The sequence below is a fragment of the Diadema setosum genome, chromosome 20 (assembly GCF_964275005.1).
Source record: "Diadema setosum chromosome 20, eeDiaSeto1, whole genome shotgun sequence".
Classification (NCBI taxonomy): Eukaryota; Metazoa; Echinodermata; class Echinoidea; order Diadematoida; family Diadematidae; genus Diadema; species Diadema setosum.
In genome coordinates, this window is record NC_092704.1 from 28256567 (window position 1) to 28281293 (window position 24727).

Below are 24727 nucleotides of genomic sequence, written 5' to 3' on the forward strand. Positions count from 1 at the left end.
GGCATACACACAACACGGTGGATACACACAGAGCTAGCTAGTTCTGCGGGAACGAAAGGCAATCACACAGTCTACCGGTAACTGTAGAGGGCGCTGTATACTATTGAATGGTTTATTTATCATCAAACATCGCAGCCGAATGGCTAAATTATTGTGTTTGATTTACAACAGATAAAATACAGTGAGACATAATTTAAATTACATATACAAAACACGAACAAAATACAATTCTTACAACAACAACAACAACAACAACAACAAATCATCAGTACCTCAATAGTGCAATAAGTACAAGTATTATACAAAAAAGGCAGAGTTGTGTGAAAAAAAAAATCAAACGCGATTTACTTGTCTACTGTGCCTTATATCCTTCATTACTGACATATCACAATCCTTTCAGCTGGTAAAAAGGGTAGGCCCTAAGAGAAGGCGTGAAATAAGGAATTTTGAAAGATAGAGAGTGATATATGTAGTGTGAGTCAGAGGCATTATGTGGAGAGGGGAGAGCATGAGAGAAATAGAGTTAGGGGGAAGACAGGAGAAATTAAAAAAAGGCTGGGGGAAAAGAAAAGGTAGGCACAATGGAGAGCAGGAGAAATGTAAGGATAAAGGAGAACTGAAGAGGAGTGAGTAAAGGGGAAAAGGAAGGAAAGAAAGATCGAGACAAAAGCTCATCACGTCATGCCTTTTTTGCGCCATTTTAATTAAAAAACGGAGTATATGAAATACTGATTGTTGAAATATGTTATAAACACAGGTTATTTCACTATTTAATTATGTTTGGAACAAACATGTATCTGAATAAATTTGATATAAAGACAGAAAATTCAAAGATAACGAATATAAAGACATTATTGCACTAACAGTAAATACTTACATAATCATGTATTTATATAAACTTTTTTTTCATACTTCCTTTTGACTTTCCTCCACCCGACCCCTGACCCCACTTCCCACATCATTTTTTTTTCAAAAAATTCGCTAATAATACACAATATAAATGAAATTATTCAATCTCCATATCAATTCTTTAACTGTCAAAATACATTTATTATGCAAAAATAAATGCACAGTGCAAGTCTGAACATTTGCAAAATTGATAATAATAACATAATGATAGCAATGATACTGTAATTACGCATTGTGCCGATCCTTTCGCAAAACGAGTAATCTCCATTCTTGAGAAGTTGAGATATTTGCTATTAAAGTTGCTAAAAGGAGGGGGATTAATGAGAAAACAAGGGATAGATTTCATTATGTAATCAGAGACTCCAACCCCAAGCACCTTCTTCTGGAGATTCTCCCGCCCGAAACCCCTAGCAAACGGGAGACTCCAAGTTGATGTGTGCGAAGCACGTGCATAGGGTTCTAGATGTTCTCTGGTGCTATCTAAGGTTTATTTTTTCAACATACGATAGCAATAAGTAAGAAATCCTTTCCACCGGGAGACACAGAGCCAGGGCGGGAGAAATCAAATCTCCAGCGGGAGAACGGGAGATTTTGCAAAAATGGGTTTTCGGCAGTAGATCTCTCGTCGAAAACGGGAGAGTTGAAGTCTCTGCTCATGCCTTTTTTGCGCCATTTTAATTAAAAAAACGGAGTATATGAAATACTGATTGTTGAAATATATTATAAACACAGGTTATTTCACTATTTAATTATGTTTGGAACAAACATGTATCTGAATAAATTTGATATAAAGACAGAAAATTCAAAGATAACGAATATAAAGACATTATTGCACTAACAGCAAATACTTACATAATCATGTATTTATATAAACTTTTCTTTTATACTTCCTTTTGACTTTCCTCCACCCGACCCCTGACCCCACTTCCCACATCATTTTTTTTTCAAAAAATTCGCTAATAATACACAATATAAATGAAATTATTCAATCTCCATATCAATTCTTTAACTGTCAAAATACATTTATTATGCAAAAATAAATGCACAGTGCAAGTCTGAACATTTGCAAAATTGATAATAATAACATAATGATAGCAATGATACTGTAATTACGCATTGTGCCGATCCTTTCGCAAAACGAGTAATCTCCATTTTTGTGAAGTTGAGATATTTGCTTTTAAAGTTGCTAAAAGGAGGGGGATTAATGAGAAAACAAGGGATAGATTTCATTATGTAATCAGAGACTCCAACCCCAAGCACCTTCTTCTGGAGATTCTCCCGCCCGAAACCCCAGCAAACGGGAGACTCCAAGTTGATGTGTGCGAAGCACGTGTATATCAACAGGTTCTAGATGTTCTCTGGTGCTATCTAAGGTTTATTTTTTTCAACATACGATAGCAATAAGTAAGAAATCCTTTCCACCGGGAGACACAGAGCCAGGGCGGGAGAAATCAAATCTCCAGCGGGAGAACGGGAGATTTTGCAAAAATGGGTTTTCGGCGGGAGATCTCCCGTCGAAAACGGGAGAGTTGGAGTCTCTGTGTAATACCTACAAAAACAGTCTTTGTTATGTTACAAGCGAGTTATTCCTGGAAAGGTGCGTACGCTCCATCTATTCTTATCCCATTCAGCCACCACACTCTGCGGTAAAGGCCTACCGTGGGAAAGTACGGTCTTCACATCCGAGATCCGAGCTGATGACAAACGCACAGGTTGGACGCCACGATCGCTCATTGTGTGGCGCACGGAAACGCCATGCAAAGCCTGGATACACAGGACGCTTAAAGACAATACAATTACTTGGGATAGGCCTATACAGTGTACAGCTGTATATTCTGTTAGGGTTGGAAAGACCAGTTTTTACCATGGACCTACTACACACGGGCATTCACCATTTCGCTAATTAATGCATGCTCCTGTCTGTGTCAAAAGTGTCACAAAAACATTTTAAACATTTTTCCATGCTTTGATCGCATGATCTCCGCCGCCGGCAAGCCAGATCTAGCTCTAGAGCTGCAAAACACTAGCGCAGCTTTGAAGATTGTTAAACAAATGTGCCGAAGAAAATAACTGTCTTAAATCAAGGAAAATGCATGTGCAGTTGTAATATGTATCAGTAGGCTATATCACGGCTCAGATATCATCATTAGCACAATGTAGATACATCTGAGAGAAATCTAACTATTTAGCTAATTGATTATGATTTGTAATCTCATTTTCATTCTTTTCAGCACATTTTTTTTTTCTCAGAGTACAAAGAGACAGCAAGGAGAGCGGACATGTATGTCTCACTATTAGGCAAGGTCGTATGTGTGAGCGATAGCGAGCGAGTCTGTTATTTCCAAGCAAAATACACGAAATTAGTCATGATCTGACGTTTGCTCCTTCTCACCATTGGCGTTTATTCAAAGACTTTTCCGCATGAAAAGGCGCATCAGCCAAATTAATAAGACCGTAATTAGGGAAACAGTTCCTTTGTCATTGACGATGCGTGATTATTTTTGAGACAGCTATAAACTCAATGAGATGCGCATATAAATTATATAGTCAGATGGCGGCGGATCTCGTACTTTAAAAGTTGTTGGATTCGTTAAAGTCCATTAAAGGGGCATTCCGGACGATTTTCATATACATGTATAATTTCACATCTATAGTACACAAATCGACAGCTCCATGTGTAGATTTGTGGAATTTATTGTGGTACTTGAGCAGAGAAACAATACAATGTACTCTGTAAAATCTTAAACAAATTGCACTGAACAGTGTTGATGACATAGAGCCTCACATAGAATAAATTTTAGAAAATGTAGCAGAGTAATTCATTACAATACCACTTGCTTAGCAAGTTCACCTGTGTAGAATGTATGCATGCCTTCTTCTGCTTCCTTGAGCCCCAACCCCGGGCCCCAACTCATGCATTCTTGTGGTGAGGCCGCCATGTCATCATCCCTGTTCGTTGCAATTTGTTATAAATTGTGAAAACATTCTTATTCCCAATCCCTATAACTTCTGAAACTCTGTACTCAGTTTCGTATAGTACCTCCTTGTTTAACTAATTTATAGTTGTTGAAATGTAAAAGTCTGAAAATCATCCGATGGTCTCCTTTAAGCCTGACACCTGACAGCAACTATACCGTATTTGCCAAATCGTGTTATTTCCTTCAACAATCGTTGTTACTTGGAAAGATGTTTAAGTATTCCCCCATTCATGTCAGAGAATTTCTACGTGCCTAATTTGGAGGCTTGTATGGACAATGACATTATCACCAAATCTGATTTGCAGTGAATTTTGTGACTGCATGTACTCTGTGACTGAGATTATTGTTTTGGAAAACAATATCATGCAAAACATTAAACAAATCATCCATTTCATTTTTTTTTTCTTTTTTGCCTGAATATGTTGGAAAACTATTTTGTTTCAGCGGACCGTGTTATTCTCATTTTTAGTCAACCATGCACTGTAATGTAGACACGGAATGGTTTTGCGCTAAGGCTGCGTTCACATAGAAGTATACTATTCGGGTATTCGGGGCTCGTTTTCGAGGGCACGCGAATAGCTTGAATCGAACGATAGGATTTCCTCACACCAGTTCACACAAGAGGGCACTATTCGAAAGTACCGAATAGCTGCGAGTATAGCAAAGTGGGAATCGAGCTTGTTCGATTTTCTTGCAGCGTAGAATATATACCGTCTCTCGTTTATGAAATAATGACAATTTTTGTCTGGATTTGCCCTTTAGCAAAAATAAGCATGCAGACTGACAGTCTGATGCAGTTTAGAAATTGTTAATAAGATTTGCTGGGATGTAGGAGGAAGAAATCCTCACTGCATGGGATGGTGAGTTGACGGTGCGGGTGATGGTGTACTCGGTGCTCGAATAGCGAATAACGAATAGCGAATAGCGAATACCGAATGCTTCTGTGTGAACGCAGCCTTAAGCAGTATGAGGTTTCAAGGTTGGTGCATGTTATGGAACAAAACTTGAGATCGCTGCTCACAAGGCTAAAAATAAAAAGCAAACAAACAAATTTTATTTGTCGAAGTACAAAAGACGATGGCATCATTGTGAGTTTAACAAAAGCACCTAGACACAGACGAAATCACCAACAATGTGCTATACTCAATGTGCAATGGCATTGTGACGTTCTAGTTAAAATCCGAAGACGGAATGAGAAAAACTGGGAGGTGAGAGGAGGGTGGCGTGGCCTGCATGTTGTTGTTCTTTGGCAGATCTATAGCATCATGCTAAGAGATATTACTCTTTACTGTTTAGACAACTCGAAAGAGTATCATGTTGGGTCATAGGAAAAGATCGAGAAATAGGAGAGGATGGGTGGGGCAGTAAACCCGTCAGGTAAAAAGTTTTTGCATGCTGGACTATCATCATAGGCAAAAAACGGAAGGATAGGGGTTGGTTATTGAAGCGTGAATATAAAGAATGAATACGTCAATGTGTTATTCTAAACTGCCAGCTAGTACCCTGCTCTTTTTCCATCTGTGGAATGATACGCTGGTATGTCCTATTATCAAACCCATCGTTGTTCACTTGTTGAGCTCGTGGCACGGGAGTCGAAGTTCGCTACTTCAACAAGACGGCGTTCACCTTAACGGAGGTGCTGGGTAAGCTGCGCGGTACTTGACTGGGAGGAGAAGCGGCAAGAAGGCACCGCGAGAGTGCCAACTCTGTGTGGAGGGCACCTTTATCAGTTACACGCGCCGCTTATACTTGGTGGAATAGGAGTGTAGCTGAAGGTGAGTGACGATTAATGTTGTTGGATTCCCTTCAATCATTATAGATTTAACCAATCAGAATAATGAACCATTCACTCTAATTCAATTCAATTCAATTCAATTCAATTCAATTCAATTCAATTCAATTCAATTCAATTCAATTCAATTCAATTCAATTCAATTCAATACAATTCAATTCAATTCAATTCAATCCAATCCAATCCAATCCAGTCCAATCCAATCCAATCCAATCCAATCCAATCCAATCCAATCCGATCTAAATGCAGACCATAGATAGATAGATTTGTTCATCTCAAGAAAAGCATAATGGTAACGACCACGAATTGCACATCCTATAGGACCCTAACAGTCTGTCCAAGGCAAATGGACTAGGTACAGGAAGGTTAGACAGCTTTCAGATCATTCACTGAAGCAAAATGTTCCTACAGTGATAATATACTTTGTACAGGTAATGTGTATGTATAATGATTGTAATCCGCAAAATAATGACCTCATAACGCAATAAGAACTGACCAATAATGATGATGCAGTGGTGTCTGTTATTCAAATTCAAACTATATGTAATTGTCAGTCTGATCTTCAAGAGAGCAGCGCTATACGAACAACTCAAATTTGAAGCAAAATGTATGAAAGTAGAAGTTTTGCAGAATGTGAGTGGAGCATTATGCACTTGTGTAACTGTGTGTGTTATCAGTGCGTATGTAATTATGCGATATATTGTGTATTGCATAGTCACTATAATATCGTGAATAGGCATGTAATTTTATTAATTTTAAGCATATGCATACATGTACACTTATCACGTCTTGTTATAAGCTGACATGATCATTAATGTGATACATTGTGCATGCGTGTAATGCGTGTGTATGTGTGTGTGTGTGTGTGTGTGTGCGAGCGCACATATACTTTTGTGTGTGTGTTTGCATGCAAGTATCTCATGGGTGTAGACATTCATGCACTGATCCACCCCTTAATCATATATGTATGATTGTGTAAAGTGATAATAACCACAATATTCCGCAAGACAATACTGATAGACGATGTACACCACCTTCAGAATATTTTTCTTTCTTTTTTTCCCCCTTTCTTTCTCTTTTTGTTTTTGTTTTCAATTTCTTGGTATGGCAAGGGACCACCGTTAATGATGTAGTGCTGTTGAAAATTGTGGAAGAATTTCCTACGTCTTACTAATGGAGAGGAAAAAGAGCAGGAGGAAAGCACGTATAATCCCAATACATGTCAGAAAGCCGAACTTTTCCCCTCCTGCAAAAATTAACTTTGTCCTGGGGCGTATTCAACATGTATCTACCCATTCATCTGTAAGTCTCTATCTCGTTACTTGAAATGTTTGAAATATACTGGTAGCGGATACCAGTTATGTCATTAGATCTGTTTTGAGCTCAATGACATGACAAATAAAACAACAGCAAAGTTGTTCGACACTCGTTATTCTTGTGCTGACCTACGCTTTATCTATTACCCGTTTCACGTTAGTTATCTGTTCTATGACAACTTATACCAAGGAGGTTCAAGAGATGGACTTACAACAGTGTTATTTCATTTGATCCCATGTTTGATGCCGCCACTAAGAAATATTTGAAGTATAATGTGCTAATCCGGAGCTGCCTCGCAGATGGGATGACAATTGATTCATGTGGCATTGCATCATGACTCATCACTCTCAATGGAAGATATGTCTGTATGATGATAATTACTTTTCGCTGTCCCTTCTTGTGAAACATGAGCGGTACATAAAGGTACAGACAAAGGGATGTGCGAATAAAAGTTCCACAATCATTGATGAATTAAGAATTAAAATTATCCGACTTTACATGTTTTTACACTAATCTAACATATGAATTAATAAAGAACTACACTTGAAGATTATACCATATCAGTTTCATTTTTCGGAAGTGATCGGAAAGATGATTGAATCGACTTTCCAGTAAGGGTGCAATTCAAATATGAATTTTCACAACGTACAGCTCAGATTTACACTTTTTGATATAATCCTGGACAGGAGTTACTTTCTTTATCATATGCCTTGTCTTTAACTGAAACTTATTTTCTTTAAGACAAGAACAAACAAAATATAGCCGACATTATGTTATCGTTCCAAATGAATCATCTCTTTGCTCGGAAAGACGGCGGCATCAAACCGCGATCATCAAAGTCACAAATGCACCTGTGGAATTCTTTTGTACATCAAAAGAAAACTGACAGCTGTTTGAATGTGTACAGCCAGTTGGAACTCCATTTCTCAAACCTCCTTGTTTATACTATACATACACACATGCGCTTTTACTATTACTGCATCAGTTTAAACAAAAAGTACTGCACTCTCTCTCTCTTCCTGTCATTTCATTTTATCTATTTCATTTCCGACAAAAATGAAATCGCAGATAAAAGTTTTAATACCCATAACTACACCAAATCATAATACAACTGTCAGAATCGAAAGACAATGCTGTTGCCACTTTTATGACAAATATAGAGAATCAAAACGATTGCCGTAAAATACCACAGATTGTATATAACACAGATTCTCATTATGTGTAAAAGGCAATTTCAGGGTATTGTATTTTTTATCAGATTATCAGATTATACCTCGGGCATGAGAATACACATGCCATTTTACACAATGGTTGTCTTTGAAAAGAAAATCGAGCCGTTTCGCGCGTCGACGTAGTCTCGCGTTAGAGGAAATGAAACTGAAAATAATAATAAATAATAGTGAGACTCTTATAAAGCGCACATTTCTACCTAAAAAAGATACTCATTGCGCTATGGAACAGAGCATTATTGTGTCACGTTACAACAGTATGACAGAAACTAAGACAATAAACCAACAAAAAATAGGCCTATATACGTACACATACTATACATACAGGTATACAATATTGTTAATTTAAATTGAAAATATATGTCTTGAGATTCTTTTTGAAACCATCAATGAAGATGCTTCTCTAAGAGATTTTGGTAGGGCATTCCATAGTTTTGGGCCCATATAAAGCCCGATCCCTCCAATTATGCTTGATTCGAGGTACCTGTAATTTTAGCGAGTTTGATGAACGGAGATAACAGAAATGCCTGATATAAAACCGACGAAATCTAATGATCACTTCACCTAAAAGTTTGATGTTTCACTTATCTTTTTTTTTTTATATCAGAACTTTTTTTTTCTTTATATGTTTTATTGATTTCAACTATTGGCATACAAACATAAATCATTTCCAATCAAGGTATACAAATTAACTTGAGATAAATAGCTGAATGAATAGCAATTGCATTTTGCCAGCTGTAATGCATTGCTTTTTTACTACATTGTATGCAACGCCCATGCGTCCTTCCAAATTCAGTGGCGCTATTATCTGTTTCTAACTTTGTTCAGGAATTTCGTACTTGAAAAGAAGTGTTTTCACGAGCACTGAAGCAGAATGATATCTAAACAAAAGTTACAGTCGTGTTTCAGTTTACAGACAAACACGCACACACACGCACACACATGCACACACACACACACACACACACACACACATTCATGCCAAGTATACGCGATTGCTATTAATACTAATTATAGACCTGTATGGTCGCACGGATACGTCATTTTTTATTTCATCTTATTTTATCATTATCATTTTTTTATTTTGCTTTCGTTAAATTAGGGTTGTCGTTTAACACAATTCACGATACACTGCATGCACGTTTTCGTCTACGAGCACGCCATTAATGGCCAAAAAAGATGTAGGTCTACCACTGTTTATACCTAAATCAGGTATACAATACGGTCGTTTGGCGCAACTCACTGATACTATATAGTATAAACTATAGTGCGTGCCTTCTTGCATTCTGTACAAGATTCTTGATTTTCGTGACACACAGACAAGCATATATGGACAGCATTGCCATAGAGTCATCAATAGTTAATATTTGTCGTTAGTGGGATTTATATAGATGTATGATTTATCATGAGGCTAAATCGTAGTAACAGGCCGGATAATGAAGCGAGATGATGAGGTGCATTTTGCTTCATGATATAGCTTTATAGGTACCTAATAATATATCTCGTCAGAATTTAACAATTTAGAAAAAAATCACTTGCATTCTTCCATAAAAATATATTCGAACAGCCGCACTCTTTGTCAATAATTCAGCAGCTGTTACTCGTCGTATACAAACTAGTCATCATTGCCTGTTCACTTTAACGCTTGGATGGATAAGAGAAGGAAATGACACATTCCTCTAGAATCAATTGAAACAAAGTGGACATTCTTCTAGAATGAATTAAAATGAAGTGAATTTTCGATGAATATTCAGGTGAAGGTGACTGGAGATTAGTGATGGGACGCAGGTAAGCCTAATTTGTTAGGCAGTGACATGTTGTGTAGTTGTTCATATTATTTTCAAATTTGCTGTCCAACTCTCTATATTGTTTTATGGGTTCCATTTCGTGAGCACTAATAAACATGATCGTGAAAAGTGATCACTTTTTTGATCAATGAAAAGTGATCAATTTTACTCTGAATTTTCACACCCTTCCTAAGCTTTAAAGGGAACGCAAACCCAAAGAGCAATGTGGATTGGGTGAAAGCAGCAACATTAATAGAACACATCAGTGAAAGTTTGAGGAAAATCGGACAATCGATGAAAAAGTTAGTAATTTTTAAAATTTTGGTTTTGGAACCGCTGGATGAGGAGACTACCAGAGGTTATGACGTATGAGAGGACAACAATATAAAGAAAATATAAAGAAAATTCTATAAAAATTCACTTTTCCAGCATTATGAAAAAGCACTCGACTAGCCGCTTTCAGAAAGCATGGCGAGGGGTTTGCTACTCATAACATAATGTCAGTATCAAGTTGAGGAAATTTGTAATTTTCATCAAAAAGATTTTTTTTGTGTGTGGAATTCTCTTTACATTTTCTTTAGATTGTTGTCCACTCATACGTCATAACCTCTAGTAGTCTCCTCATCCAGCGGTTCCAACACCAAAACTTTAAAAATTCATAACTCTCGCATCGATTGTCCAATTTTCCTCAAACTTTCACTGATGTGTTCTACTGATGTTGCTGCTTTCACTCAATCCACATTACTCTCTGGGTTTGCGTTCCCTTTAATTATTATGCTGTTAATTTCCTCATTGTTCGCCAATAGATTAAGTACTAAATAGCAAAGAACCGTTTATATATATATATATATATATATATATATATATATATATATAATATATAATATATAATATATATTAACAATAATATATATATATATATATATATATATATATATATATATAATAAAGGCAAGACTGAACATCACTGCAACGTCTATACTGCAAGTTTTCCTTCCGTCATATATATATATATATATATATATATATATATATATATATATATTATATATATACATATATATATATATATATATATATATATATATATTATATATATACTGACTCTTATAATATGTAAGATGTTTGTATCATAGGGTCTTCGATTCGATTTCTTATTTCCATTCTTCTCATGCTATATCATTATTATATTTTTCTCCCCTAGATTTCCGTCAGTGAGCAGTAGTTGACATCTGGCTACCTGTAAATCAAATGCGTAAGGATGCCTAGTTCTGACGTCACCCCGTTGCTGAGCAAGGATGGAATGTGAGTCATTGTCTGTTCAAAATTTGTGTCAATGATAATTGCATTGAATGAACATATCAAGTGTCATTATAACATCGAATGTTTTTGTTGTAGCTACGGAATGACAACTTTCGATTAGGACAGATTTGCGTTTGCTGATGATCGACAGATTTCAAGAAATGGAACATTAAAGGGGAAATCCAGTCTAAATATAAGTAAATCTGATAAAAAAAGGGTAAAATAATACAAGTTCAACCGTAAAATTTTGATCAGCATCGGGTGAAAATAAGGAAATCATATGACATTTTGAAGTTTAACTAATTTTTCAGTAAACAGTTTTTGAACGGTCAATATTTTAGGAGTATGCAAATGGCAAAGTGAGCATGTCATACCCTCATAACTTGCCATATTTAGGTTGTAGGCCTACATACAATTTTAAAATCTACAGTTTTTCATTCAAAAGCAATTATGCCCGAGGCTCAAATCCTGGTATATCCAATAGATTACTATTTTAAAGTTATGCAATCAAGAATAACATAATGTTTCATACTTCCATGACAGAAACATTGAATATTCGTCATTTTTTTTGTACAGAATCAATGGAAAATTGTGAGGTTATGACATGGTTTAGCTCACCCATTATTTGCGTATTCATGTCCACTGTATACAAGAACTGTTTTGCAGAAATTAGCAAAACTTCAAAATGTCATAACTCCCTTATTTTTCATCTTATTTCAGTCAAAGTTTTACCGTTGAACTTGTAGGATTTTACTATTTTTAAATCAGACTAACTTATATTTGGACTGGATTTCCCCTTTAATTTTGTGGGGCGGTGGGATCATCATCTTAGCTATACAGTCTGTAGAAGTAGTTGCAATTGAAATCACCGTTTAGTAAAGGCACGAGAAGTTTTTAAATTCCACATCTCTTCTTGCCTTATTCCTTATGTTGATAGAGTTGCACAGTTCTGTTTATTTCACTTCGCTCTGTGAAAGTCAAACTTCAACTCTCGGGAGTAACGTTAAAACATGAAGAAAGTGAAGTCGCCTGGCTTTATATAGTTTAGAAGCGAGCGCGATACATTTCATTCCATTCCATTTCCTTTTCATTTTATTTCTTTTCCGATTCGTTCAATTTCATTTCCAACAGCACAAAACATTTACATGCACATATAACACAAAATCAGTACACTGCAACGGCGTAAATCCCTACTGAGGAGGGGGGGGGGGATGGTCACCATCACCACGATTACAAGCCCATAACCGGACCGGCGCACCCTTTTTTTTTTTTTTTTTTTTTTTGGGAGGGGGGGGGGGAGGTGGGGGGGGGGGAAGCTTTGTGCCCCCTCCCCCCCCCCACACACACACACACAATCACACTTTACAGGGATCGGATGCCCCACTCTTTTGCATGAAATATAAAGTGAGAGAAAAGTGGCAGCAACAACATAAAGACTTTTTGTTCTTGTTGCTTTTTTTTTTTTTTGCTTGTCAGACGACTTTCGGCGGAAAATCAGACCTTAAAAGTATGAAAACATTTTTTTTTTGTGGAAATATCTGTGAGAGGGAGCGGAACGACCGAACGGGGGAAGGGTGTGTATGGGGGGGGGGGGGGGGTATCCCTCTCCAACACGAGGAAGATTTTGCATTTTCAGACCTGAAATTCAGCGATCTGGTGCTCACTTGTGGTGAAAATTTTCTTTTCTTTTCTTTAAAAAAAACAATAAGAAAATGAAATATTCACAATATATTATTGAATGACAAAATCGTGGTATTTCAGCTCTTGCTGTGCGACATCACTGTGAAGGCCTACTAAATAATGGGGCCTATCATCGGCGTAGACAGGATTTGATCTTAGGAGGAGCGGTTATGTGAGGGAACGAATCAAGCGAGGGGGGAGGGTATGGTAGGGGGTTTCCCCCTCCTACGATGAAATATCTTTGCGTTGAAAATTTTGACAATTTTCAGTCCAAAAACTGCCGTTTGTAGCTATATTCTTCGCTTTGGAAATTAAGGGGGGCACACCAGGCGCAACTGCTGTCAATCACTGGCAGCAACATCAGGAGAATGGCATAGCGAATAAATGCGAGCGAGCGGAGCGAGCGATAATTAAAAATTTAACATTTTACAGTCTAAAAACTGCCGTTTGCAGCTATACTTTTTCGCTTTGAAAATTAAGGGGGGGGGGGGTGGGGCCGCATCAGGCGCAACTGCTGGCAATTACTGGCAGCAACATCAGGAGAATGGCGTAGCAGTTGAATGCGAGCGAGCGGGGCGAGCGAGCTTGAAAATTTTGACATTTGACAGTCCAAAGACTGCCGTTTGTGGCTGTATTTTTTCGCTTTGGAAATTATGGGGGCACACCGGGCGCAACTACCGGCAATCGGGCAGCAACATCAGAATGGCATAACGATTAAATGCGAGCGAGCGAAGCGAGTGAGCTTGAAAATTTTGATATCTTACAGTCCCACATGTCCTTTGTGGCTGTACTAGTATTTTTTCGCTTTGGAAATTAAGGGGTGGGGGGCGCACCGGGCGAAAACTGCTGGCAATTACTGGCAGCAACATCAGGAGAATGGCATAATGATTAAATGCGAGCGAGCGAAGCGAATGAGCTTGAAAATTTTGACATTTTCCAGTCCCCAAAACTGTCGTTTGTGGCTGTATTTTTTCGCTTTGGAAATTAAGGGGGCGCATCGGGCAAAAACTGTTGGCAATTACTGGCAGCAACATCAGGAGAATGGCATAGCGGTTAAATGCGAGCGAGCGAGCTTCAAAATTTTGACATTTGACATTCCAAAAACTGCCGTTTGTAGCTATATTTTTCGCTTTGGAAATTAAGGGGGCGCACCGGGCGAAAACTGCTGGCAATTACTGGCAGCAACATCAGGAGAATGGAATAATAATTAAATACGAGCGAGTGAAGCGAGCGAGCTTCAAAAATTTGACATTTTACAGTCCCCAAACTGCCGTTTATAGCTATATTTTTCGCTTTGGAAATTAAGGGGGGCGCACCTGCTCACAATCACTGGCAGCAACTACAGGAGATGGCATAGCGATTAAATGCGAGCGAGCGGAGCGAGCAAGCTTGAAAACTTTGACATTTTACAGTCTAAAAACTGCCGTTTGTAGCTATACTTTTTCGCTTTGGAAATTTAGGGGGCACACCGAGTGCAACTGCCGGCAATTACTGGCAGCAACATCAGGAGAATGGCATAGCGGTTAAATGCGAGCGAGCTTGAAAATTTTGACATTTTACAGTCCAAAGACTGCCGTTTGTGGCTGTATTTTTTTCGCTTTGGGCACACCGGGCGCAACTGCCGGCAATTACTGGCAGCAACATCAGGAGAATGGCATACTGATTAAATGCTAGCGAGCGAAGCGAGTGAGCTTGAAAATTTTGACATTTTCCAGTCCTAAAAACTTTCGTTTGTACCTATATTTTCGCTTTGGAAATTAAGGGGGGCGCACCGGGCACCGGGTGCACCTGCTATCAATCACTGGCAGCAACATCAGGAGAATGGCATAGCGGTTAAATGCGAGCGAGCGGAGCAAGCGAGCTTTAAAATTTTAACATTTTACACTCCAAAAACTGCCGTTTGTAGCTATATTTTTCGCTTTTGTTTGTCCCACTTTTATTTGAGAACCATCCCCCCCCCCCCATCGACGCCTCTATACATATTAGGTTGCTTTTGTTATGTGAAAGATCTGCTGCACACTCTTTGATAAATTAGGGAATATACGTCTATGTCAAAAGTGTACAAAGTTTATCCCTTATCCTGTATAGCGGACCTTTTGCATGTTCATGATTGCAATACAACGATCTGGTGCATAGTTCTGGCGATATTTGGACAATTTTCCATTAAGAAAGTTCGAGATTTGTCCTCATCTCGGGAATTGCTTGGGGGATAAATGATTTGTCTGTCTAAACACTTCCTTTGGGGCGGGGCAAATGCCCCTTTGCCCCCCATAGATTCGACGTCCCTGATCTTCCCTTGGTATGCCCATAGATGCATCCTGACTGAGTCATCAGTCACTGTCGTTTCTCAGGAATGATTCAGGAAATGGAGAGGATTCAATTATGACGATAAAGTTGTTGTTATTGTTTGTTTGTATGTTTTCGTACATATTTTGCAGATGGTCCCCAGTTACTCGCGTCATAGCATGTTTATATGTAGACCTATACTATTTGACGTTGTCAACGCCTGAGCCATACCTTACAGTGTATGTGCAGTATGTCGATGTTACTTTCTTCGCGAGCGAGCGAAGCGAGCAAGCGCTTGAGAAAATTATACATTTTCCTACAAGATAGAATACTGTTCAGCTCTGTTACCTGTCTGAAGGCCGGCGTACAAACGTCATGCAATATGCCAAAATTGATACAATCACATTTCTGCTTCCTCCATTTTTTCCCCTCAAAATTCAGGGGGGGGGGATGATTGTACAAGCCATCCCCCCCTCCTCCATTTCAGGGGGGGGGGGGATATATCCCCCCATCCCCCCGGGATTTACGCCCATGGTACACTGTACAATGTTTTAACAAAGAAAAATACTGTGAATTGTATGTCTATAGACTGTGTCGTGTTTCTATATAAATGCATGTTTTTATCGATTGCTTTAGTGTTAAAAAAATAAATTATATGACATCCATTTTGATGTAGACATGGTAGACCTAACCTTTCTATCAAACGCACGTTGAAAATGGTGATTCCATGCACGCATTTTTTACAGTAAAAACCTATAGCTGAAAACCCATTAGATCATTCTCGGGTCTTTTTGTATGCCATTGAGTTTATTGCTGAGTCACATTTCTCATTCAACTGCAGTCTTAGCGTAAATATGATCTTCACCATATTATGCACTATAGAGAAGCATCGTATTTCAACCAGCAGATTTGATCAATGACTGATCCAAGAGGTATACGTTAACTTCACCACCAGCGCATAATAATATAGCAACATAATCCAACAACAGGCATTGATGGCACTTTTCAACAAACAAACAGCAGAAGACAACTCTCAGTCGTGCAGAGAGCTTTTTTAAGAAGGGGTGTGTATATCATATTCCACTGAGTACGACATGCTAAGCTTATGATATTATAAGTGATTGCAAAACAGAACGAATTAACAAGAATGCTTTGATAAAGACAACAACATAGTGAAGTACAAAACACATCGATCAGAAGTACCATTTCAAAGGAATATACTGTCCTTATGATGCAAGAATATAGAAAACGAAAATGAAATAGAAAAAAGATGTATAAGTGCTGTGAATCTTTACTTTGTGGTTAATGAAGGGAACATTTTTCTTTAAGCATACACCTAACGGGGACAGAAGTTCTCTAATTGGCTTTAAACAATATTGTTAAACAGGAAGACTTGACCTTTTTTCACGTGTAGGCCTACCATATAGGTGCGGAACTGGCAATTTCTGAGTGAAATTATCAGCACGTATAATATCTTACGAGGCCTATATACCTGATAGCTGTATGTATACCCGTGTGAAGAGTTTTAGCAGAAAAGTCTTTTGCAAATTATGGTCAAGCTGGTCGACGTACATTAAGACTGAACATGGAAAGGCTTGAGTTGTTTGAATAATTTATTTTCCTTCTTCCCATGATTAACACACGCCTCTATGGGAGATTATTTTACAGGTGCAAAATCTGTTAACAGAACAATGTCTGGGTCTGGAGGGGGTACCAGTTTACAGTGACTCTTAAGAATGACAATATAATGACAAAAGTATTATTTTCATCTGAGCATGGGGAAAAAGTATAAAGGCCACATAATTATGATGCAGATGAATAATAGATAAAGGGCCCATATTCTTTCATGAAACTATCATTAAAAAATAAAAAAAACAATGACAAATATAAAGGGGACAAGAACCATAGTGAAGAAACTGTAGGGACTGTATGAAATGCATTATACTTTATTATGTAAACATTGATGGCGCGATTATTCAAAATCCTAAGATAATAGCTAAATGAAAAGGGGTGAAACTTTTTTTTTTTAAATAAATATATATACAAAATATCTTTTAACTAATTATGATTGATTTTTATAGTCTTTCATTATAATTTAGACAGATTCTTACCACGCTACCTCTGGACGTGTCATTGATAGTGTTTTACAAACCATGATATCACTTTGTGGTATGCAATGAATTTCACTTCAGTTCGCGAATATCTACAGGCAGGGACTAGCTAAAGAAGAGCTATAAAATTGGGGTTGTATGTTTGAGTGGTGGACGCTCGACATTGCATATATAGGCAACTGGCGGCTAGCCTGTGAACAACAACAATGGTCTATCACTATTATCTAATAACTGTTAATGAAAAAAATTCCTTTTTTGAAAATGAATTAGGCCTATAAAATCATGAAATATTTCGGGTATAGAATATTCTAAATTTCAGATAAGGCCTATCCGGAGGCCCTATAGGGCCTACTAACGTTTAGTATTCTGATTCTGACACTATTGATCTTCGATCAACAGCTTAGAATACTTAATTAGGGCCTTAAATATAGATTAAGCAATTTAGGAGTCAGGACCTATTTAAACTATATATGGGCGTGCCGGTTAAAAGCATAGGCCCTACTTTTAAGCTTGCAATATTCTATAAGTAGGGCCACATATTCAGTGTAAGGACTACTTTTACCTGCATGGTACGTGTTATCTATGGATTTCAAGCTCGCTTTATATATTACTTCAAGTCCCCTGCATGAGATTGATAACTTTTCCAGTTGCTGTTCTATCACATTTCCACACTGATATTAGCAGGTCGACTTAGGCCTAGACGCTTTTACCCTCATCAGTCATACATTTAATTTATTTTATCATGCATCGTTTTTTTTTTTTTTTTTTATTAATTTATCTGTTTTGTTTTGTTTTTATTTGTTACTTTCCCGGCTACGCATCCACTATCGCTCGCGTTCCGCGGTGTTACATGCACTTTTTTTTAAAGAATATTTTATTCTTCAGCAATGGGAAACATAATATACAAACAAATTTTTACAAAATTCTCTGGACCAATTTCATAATCATTTTCGTCAATGGATACAAAATCAATTTAATACATTTTGATACACTCTGATACATTTTTTTTTTCACAATCCATATACACCATCCATATACACATCTCTTCTTTTCTATTTTTACACTACTGATCCCTCATCCTCTTTTTAATTTTATTCCTTCATTACATTACAAATTTTATTAACTAAATCACTAACCCAAAAAATAATTTCTTTTCAACATTCATTCAATCCAATGCAATTCACCATACAATGCAAGGTGAATTGCATCGATTCTTGCCCACACGGTAAACCAAAGAGTACTTGTAAACAAGCGCACGCGCACGCATTAGGGCAGTGCACAAGCAAAGCCAGAGTCTTTCGCTGGAGAGATAAATACAGACAGAGAGTGAACACGGCAAAAGAATGTGAATATTACTCTGTTATTTTCTGGTAATTTCTACATATTTATTTTATCATTTTACTTTCTCATGAGAAAAGATATACCTTTGCTATAGCTAACAAAATGAACGTTTTCTTGTGAAGATATATGGCCTATGTATAATTGGCCATAGCATGCTTGGCCTCGGCAGGCCAAGAGCATGTTCGGCGTGTGCGATCCCCAGCACAGATTACAATATGTCGGACTGGTGTGAAGCCCTCGGTCGCGAGTGACATGATCAGTTTAAATGTTAACAAAAATTCCCCTAAAAATGAACATTAAAAATTACTGTACAGGGTTTTTGAGATTGAGGTTGAGGCAATGTTTGCTGAAAAGGCAATACGAACAAATTACGGAGCATACTGATACACATTGCAAGATTCGTGTAATATTTTCTCCTCGTGCACGAAAGGTACAAGACTAACTTGTGGTGTAAGCACGATTCGCTTTATATAGACATTTGTCACCTGAGCGTGCGACAGCTTCTGTGGCGCAATCGGTTAGCGCGTTCGGCTGTTAACCGAAAGGTTGGTGGTTCAAGCCCACCCAGGAGCGAAGATTCAACTTTTTTTTTTTTTTTTTTTTTTTCAAATTGTATATTTTGTTGTTCATTGTGTGTTTATATTTTTTATCTTCTACTTTTTCTTCATCTCTTCTTTTTTTTTATTCATTATTCATTATTATTATTATTATTATACGCAATTATCATTTAAGTAATAAATTAGTATTAGTATTAGTATAAGCAAGGAGCTATAGCTCCTTGGTACAAATGTATTAGTATAAGTATTAGTATTAGTATTAGTATTAAGTATAGTTTTTCCCGTCCAATTTCGCACTTTTTTCAGTCCAATTCCTAATTGCTGCATTCAATTTAGCACAATAGCCTAGATGGCATGTTCGGTATTTCAATTTTATAATCTTTTCATTCAAATTCATTTTGGAGCATTCAAATTACCTTTATCATCATTCCAATCAGCACTTTTTCAGTTCAAATTCGTAAGACAAGCACCATTTCGAAAATCGTTCATTCAATTTAGCATGATATAGTCACGTGATCACGTATACGCTGCGCTCGTTCATTCGAATTCATTGTTGGGCATCTAATTTCGCATTTACTGCAGTCAATTTAGCAGACACGTTTATGCTTTTATTCCCTTTTTCATTTTCATTCATCATAGGTATTGTTTGCAAGCATCATAACATTTCATATTTTCGTATTCATTCTTTATTCTGATGTCATCTTTGCAACAGTACTTTCAAAATATGTGTATGTATTTATAATGTTCGATAGCATTATTTCATTCACAGATACATTAATCTTAAGGTTATTTTGACATTAATTGGGAGGAGGTTTCAATTTACATCGTGATAATTTCTTTCATCTACAGGTTTCATTATTTTCATTTGGTGGGTGCTATATTGCGTTATCATTAGGAATAAAGTTTTTGGATCAGCTCTGGCCATCAATTTGTCAAGGTTATTACCCTCAAATTCTTCTATGATTCTTTTCCTGTCTTCCTGAGAGATACGCCTGTATCTAACTCGTGCTGCCATGACTGGATATTCCGAAAGTGAAGTGAATCTATGGTACTGGTGCATGTATAGTTCTGATAACGTATGAAAGAAGAGGGGTGTTACAGAACAACAAAAAGTTATTTGTGGTCAAAGATACCTTAACTATATACTTAACCGTGTGTGGATGAAACAAAAATTCAAAATTAAATACGTATAAATCACGGTTCTCACCTTTACAAAATAGAAATAACATTACGCCAATTTGAATGAACATGTTTGGAATTTGACTGCCCATACGCGAAATTGAATGACTGAAATACCATTTTCCTCCAGTGCTGGCGAATTTGAATGACTGAAGAGCACGTGCCAATTTGAATGCCCGTTTTACGAATTCGAAAGACACATGTGCGAATTTCATTGATCGAAACGCTAAATTGAACGAACAAGTTGCAATTTTGAATGACAGAATGTGTAGTGACGAGGATTTCGCTAAATTGAATGAACCTTTTATCATATGGATTGACATTAGTGCGAAATTGGCCGGAAAAAACCTATATTAGTATTATTTACACCGTTGTGACCAACATCTTAGATTTCTCGCCATAAAAAGACGGACACAGAATAAGAAGTTTGGGGCATTTCAATCAATTCTGTTTTTCAAAACAGATTTCATTCGTTGCAACCATAATCAATACAAATATCCAAAGTTTCCCGCTGGCTGGGACCTGAACTTTCATATATTACATGTATATATATTTTTTTACATAAAAAAAGAAGAAAACAGATGGTTGAAAAATACAGTTTCACATTAAGTAAAGATTTTCGTTAAAAAGTCGGTTGTCTTGATTTTCAAATCATCCTTTGTGTTTCTTGGGAAGTTAGATCATTCCTCAAAGCGTGTAATACGCCTACTCATGTTCAGGCATTCACTGTATCAGTATAAGTGACCATTAGCAGGTATAATGTTAAATGTCTGTCGACATGACGACCTGGATGGGGCCTGTTTTATAAAACTTGTCATCAGTGACAAGTTTCATAGATGTGACAAGCTACTAAAATCCTTGCATCTGATTGGCTGAGAGCAAATTTGTCATAGAAATGTGGCAGTTGTCACTGATAACAAGTTTTATGAAACGGGCCCCATAAGACAGAAAACAAGGAATCGGTGACTTTTTAAGCTTGAGTTTCGTCCAACTATTATATGCCGCCATTATGGAATGGCATCCTCAGATGAAAACATAAGTACGATTTTTAACAAAATGTTGCGTTCGTGTAGATTAGGGGCTACTAAAGATTGCAATCAGATATTCTGTCATTCCATTTCTTGTTATAAAGAAATTTGCTATCAAATCAAAGTTTAGTGTGCAATTTGAACTGATTGCTGCAAAATATAATATTTAAAAGTACTGTTTACCATAGGAAACAGTGATTTTAAAAGTGTTCAGAATATCACATTGAGTATTGATGTATGTGTAGATCTGTTGTATAACACAAAACATCCTACCATATAAAATGTTTGCAATAAAGCCTAAAATATAAGGAGATATCACTCTCAATAAACCATAACTGCAGACGGTTTAGTCTAGCAACATTTTTATTATAACTATTGTTCATATTTTGTATTTAACAATACGGTACTTAACATTGATAATACGGATTCAAATTTTTACAGCGGTTATTTCTATCCCAAACTCACATTATTTGGAACTATTCTAAAGCACTCATGCTGGGTTTTTGTTTCATCTGCAAATGGTAAATATTATGCCTTTAAGACATTATTGCATGCATTGTATCCAGGTAAGAGTTAAAGTGAAAAATAAGTGAAAACTGACATTTTGGCCAATAAAAACTATCTGTATATACCTTGTTCTAGTTTAGTATAGTTTTGGTTAAACACCTCAAATTTGACTTCTCATTGCAGTGTATCTAGTAATGAGAAACCGACCAATGGGAATATCATTGGAGGATCGGGCAAAAATCACTATGGAGCAGCGAAGAAAGCGGAGAGCTCATACTACGAGTTCACCCCCGTTCTGCTCTCGTGGGAAAACGTGGTGGTGCGAGGAGCAGCGAAGCGGCAGAGTGGTGAAAAAAGCAGCTGGTTGAGGAGGAACGGAAAAAAAGACGTAGAATACGGAGAACTTGTAGGAGAATCGAAGGAAATTCTCCGAAGTGGTGAGGGCATTATTTAATTTGATTAATTTTACCATTCGATCACTATAGCCAGTTGGAATGTTTCTGACAATAATGCCACATCGTTTTCAAGTAGTTTGCTTACGTTTTTGGAACAAGCTATATTGTAATATATATGAATGAATGAATGAATGAATGAATGAATGAATGAATAAACAATCGAGAGAATACATAAGTAAACCATAGAACAAAAGAATGAACGGAAGAAAAAAAAAGAATGGTAAAGTATCAAGAAAAATAAATGAGTCTGTAAAGTAAGTTAACTATTTAAGGAATAAATACATTTACATTCGATGAATCGATTGATGACATTAAAACCCCGATATATTATCACTTAGCAGTTATCATTTATATAAACATTAAAAATTTTGTGTTTTGTTAATGTTTTTGCGTAGGAACAGGGAAGACATTTACCTCCATGATTGGAATTCACGCTCATATAAGCATTAATACTGACAGCTTTCTACTCACGTCTTGTTCTCTCTGAAAGTGCGTGCAAATTTTTAGAAACGATTTGCACTCATTAAACGAGTTCTATTATACCTTGTTAAGCAGCTTACACAACGAGCTTAGAACGGGCAGAAGAGACCACCAGCATATAAGTAGAGGTTTGTTACTTACTCAGTCTCCCTTGCCTTTGTTCACAGTTACTGGTATCGCAGAACCGGGAACTCTCACCGCCATTATGGGAGCCAGGTAGCTATGACCCCCTCCGACCGTCCCCCTCCCCTTATCACACTAAAATACCCCATCCCAATTCCAGCCATTATCTTTTCCCATTCCCATCCCTCACGTCGCCCCAGTTCAATGAGTTTACCACAGTCCACCTTTCCACATTGCAGGCGCCATGATTTTTTTTTTTCGCCATCCTCTATTCACGACAATCCAGTTCAAGTTTAATTTATACCCTGAAAATTCTTCCCCATTTCCATGAGCAACAGTATATCGATACGAACAGAGTTTAGTCGGTTTGCAGTCATGTTTTGAGCAAAGTATCTCTTCTATGGCTTTCAGTGTGATAAAGATATAAAACCGACGATTGATAGGGATAACCACGAATTACTTGTTGCTTTTACTTATGTTTTCAATGCATCAATACATCTGTGACGTATTATGGAGTTGAACAGAATGTTTTCAATGCGATTGTAGAAGTTAATAAGATGCGATCAATACCACGTCGAAGGAAAGAAATCAATTCAGATAAATTTAATTGTGCTTTATTTCCATCCAACAAAAATTTATACAATATGTAAAATGTACCTTTAGTAAATTATATTTTTAACAATTTGTAAAAAATGAAATGTCATATGTATTGCCCTTACTTTCCAAATGTACCTTTAGTAAATTATATTTTTAACAATTTGTAAAAAATGAAATGTCATTATGTATTGCCCTTACTTTCCAAATTTTCATGTCCGACTGTCAAGTAAAAATCCCTTTTATTTTACATATTTCGCTGAGGATCATGGTTTAAAGTACGTCATTTTTATTTTCCATCCTTCGATCCATCATCTGAAAATATTTTTATCGTTTAAGTGGCGCGGGAAAGACAACGTTGTTAAACACGCTGAATCTGCGCAGTCGCGAGGGTCTGGAAGTCTCCGGCAGCATCCTAGTAAACGGCCGTCCCATTGGTCACCAGATGGCCCGCCTTTCAGCCTACGTCCAACAGGATGATTTGTTTCTCAGCAATCTGACCGTCACAGAACATCTGACTTTTCAAGTGAGAGTTAACAAAAAAAAAAAATCATAAAATAAACGGAAAATAGAAGATAAAAGAAATTGGTTGTTGAGATGATTTTAAGATATTAGATATTTAAGTGGACTTCCAAACATTCATTTCTCTCCTTTCGTTCTATTTAAGTGTTTTTCGTCTCCGTTTCTTCCTTTTCTTCGTATTATCGTTGTTATATTATCGTTATTTTGAATATCTCATTTTTGTTATTACTAATATCTTTGCTTTATGCTGCTAAAACTCATGTCTGCATGTGGTCTGGTTATAACCCTACTTAGTCAGGTTAGTGACCAGCAACTTTCAAAGGCAAAGTGCATCGATATCCTGTATGATACAGTGGATCCACAAAAAAAAAAAAAAAAAAAAAACAACGCACAACAAAGATTGAGTACTTTTGATTTTTTTTTTCACAGCCTCACCTCGATAATCAGCTCTCAGTAAGCTTGTAAACATTATATAATTTTCTTGGTACAATTATATTGTACATAGTATTACAAAACACTTTTTTTTTTTCCCGCAAGGTACATGGCAAAA

General features: G+C 36.9%; 1 protein-coding gene and 1 non-coding gene across 2 annotated transcripts in view; both read left to right on the forward strand.

Moving 5' to 3' along the window:
* Window positions 1-11214: 11214 nt before the first annotated feature.
* The window catches only part of LOC140243770 (protein white-like), a 30994-nt gene continuing 17481 nt past the window's right edge, over window positions 11215-24727 (forward strand). The window contains exons 1-4 of the mRNA XM_072323438.1: window positions 11215-11317; window positions 22187-22440; window positions 23106-23154; window positions 23995-24181. Coding sequence (XP_072179539.1) covers window positions 11274-11317; window positions 22187-22440; window positions 23106-23154; window positions 23995-24181 — 534 coding nt within the window. The 5' untranslated portion in view covers window positions 11215-11273. The remainder of the gene's footprint in view (window positions 11318-22186; window positions 22441-23105; window positions 23155-23994; window positions 24182-24727) is intronic.
* Window positions 19232-19305, forward strand: Trnan-guu (transfer RNA asparagine (anticodon GUU)). Its single transcript has one exon. It is a non-coding gene; the product is annotated as a tRNA-Asn (tRNA).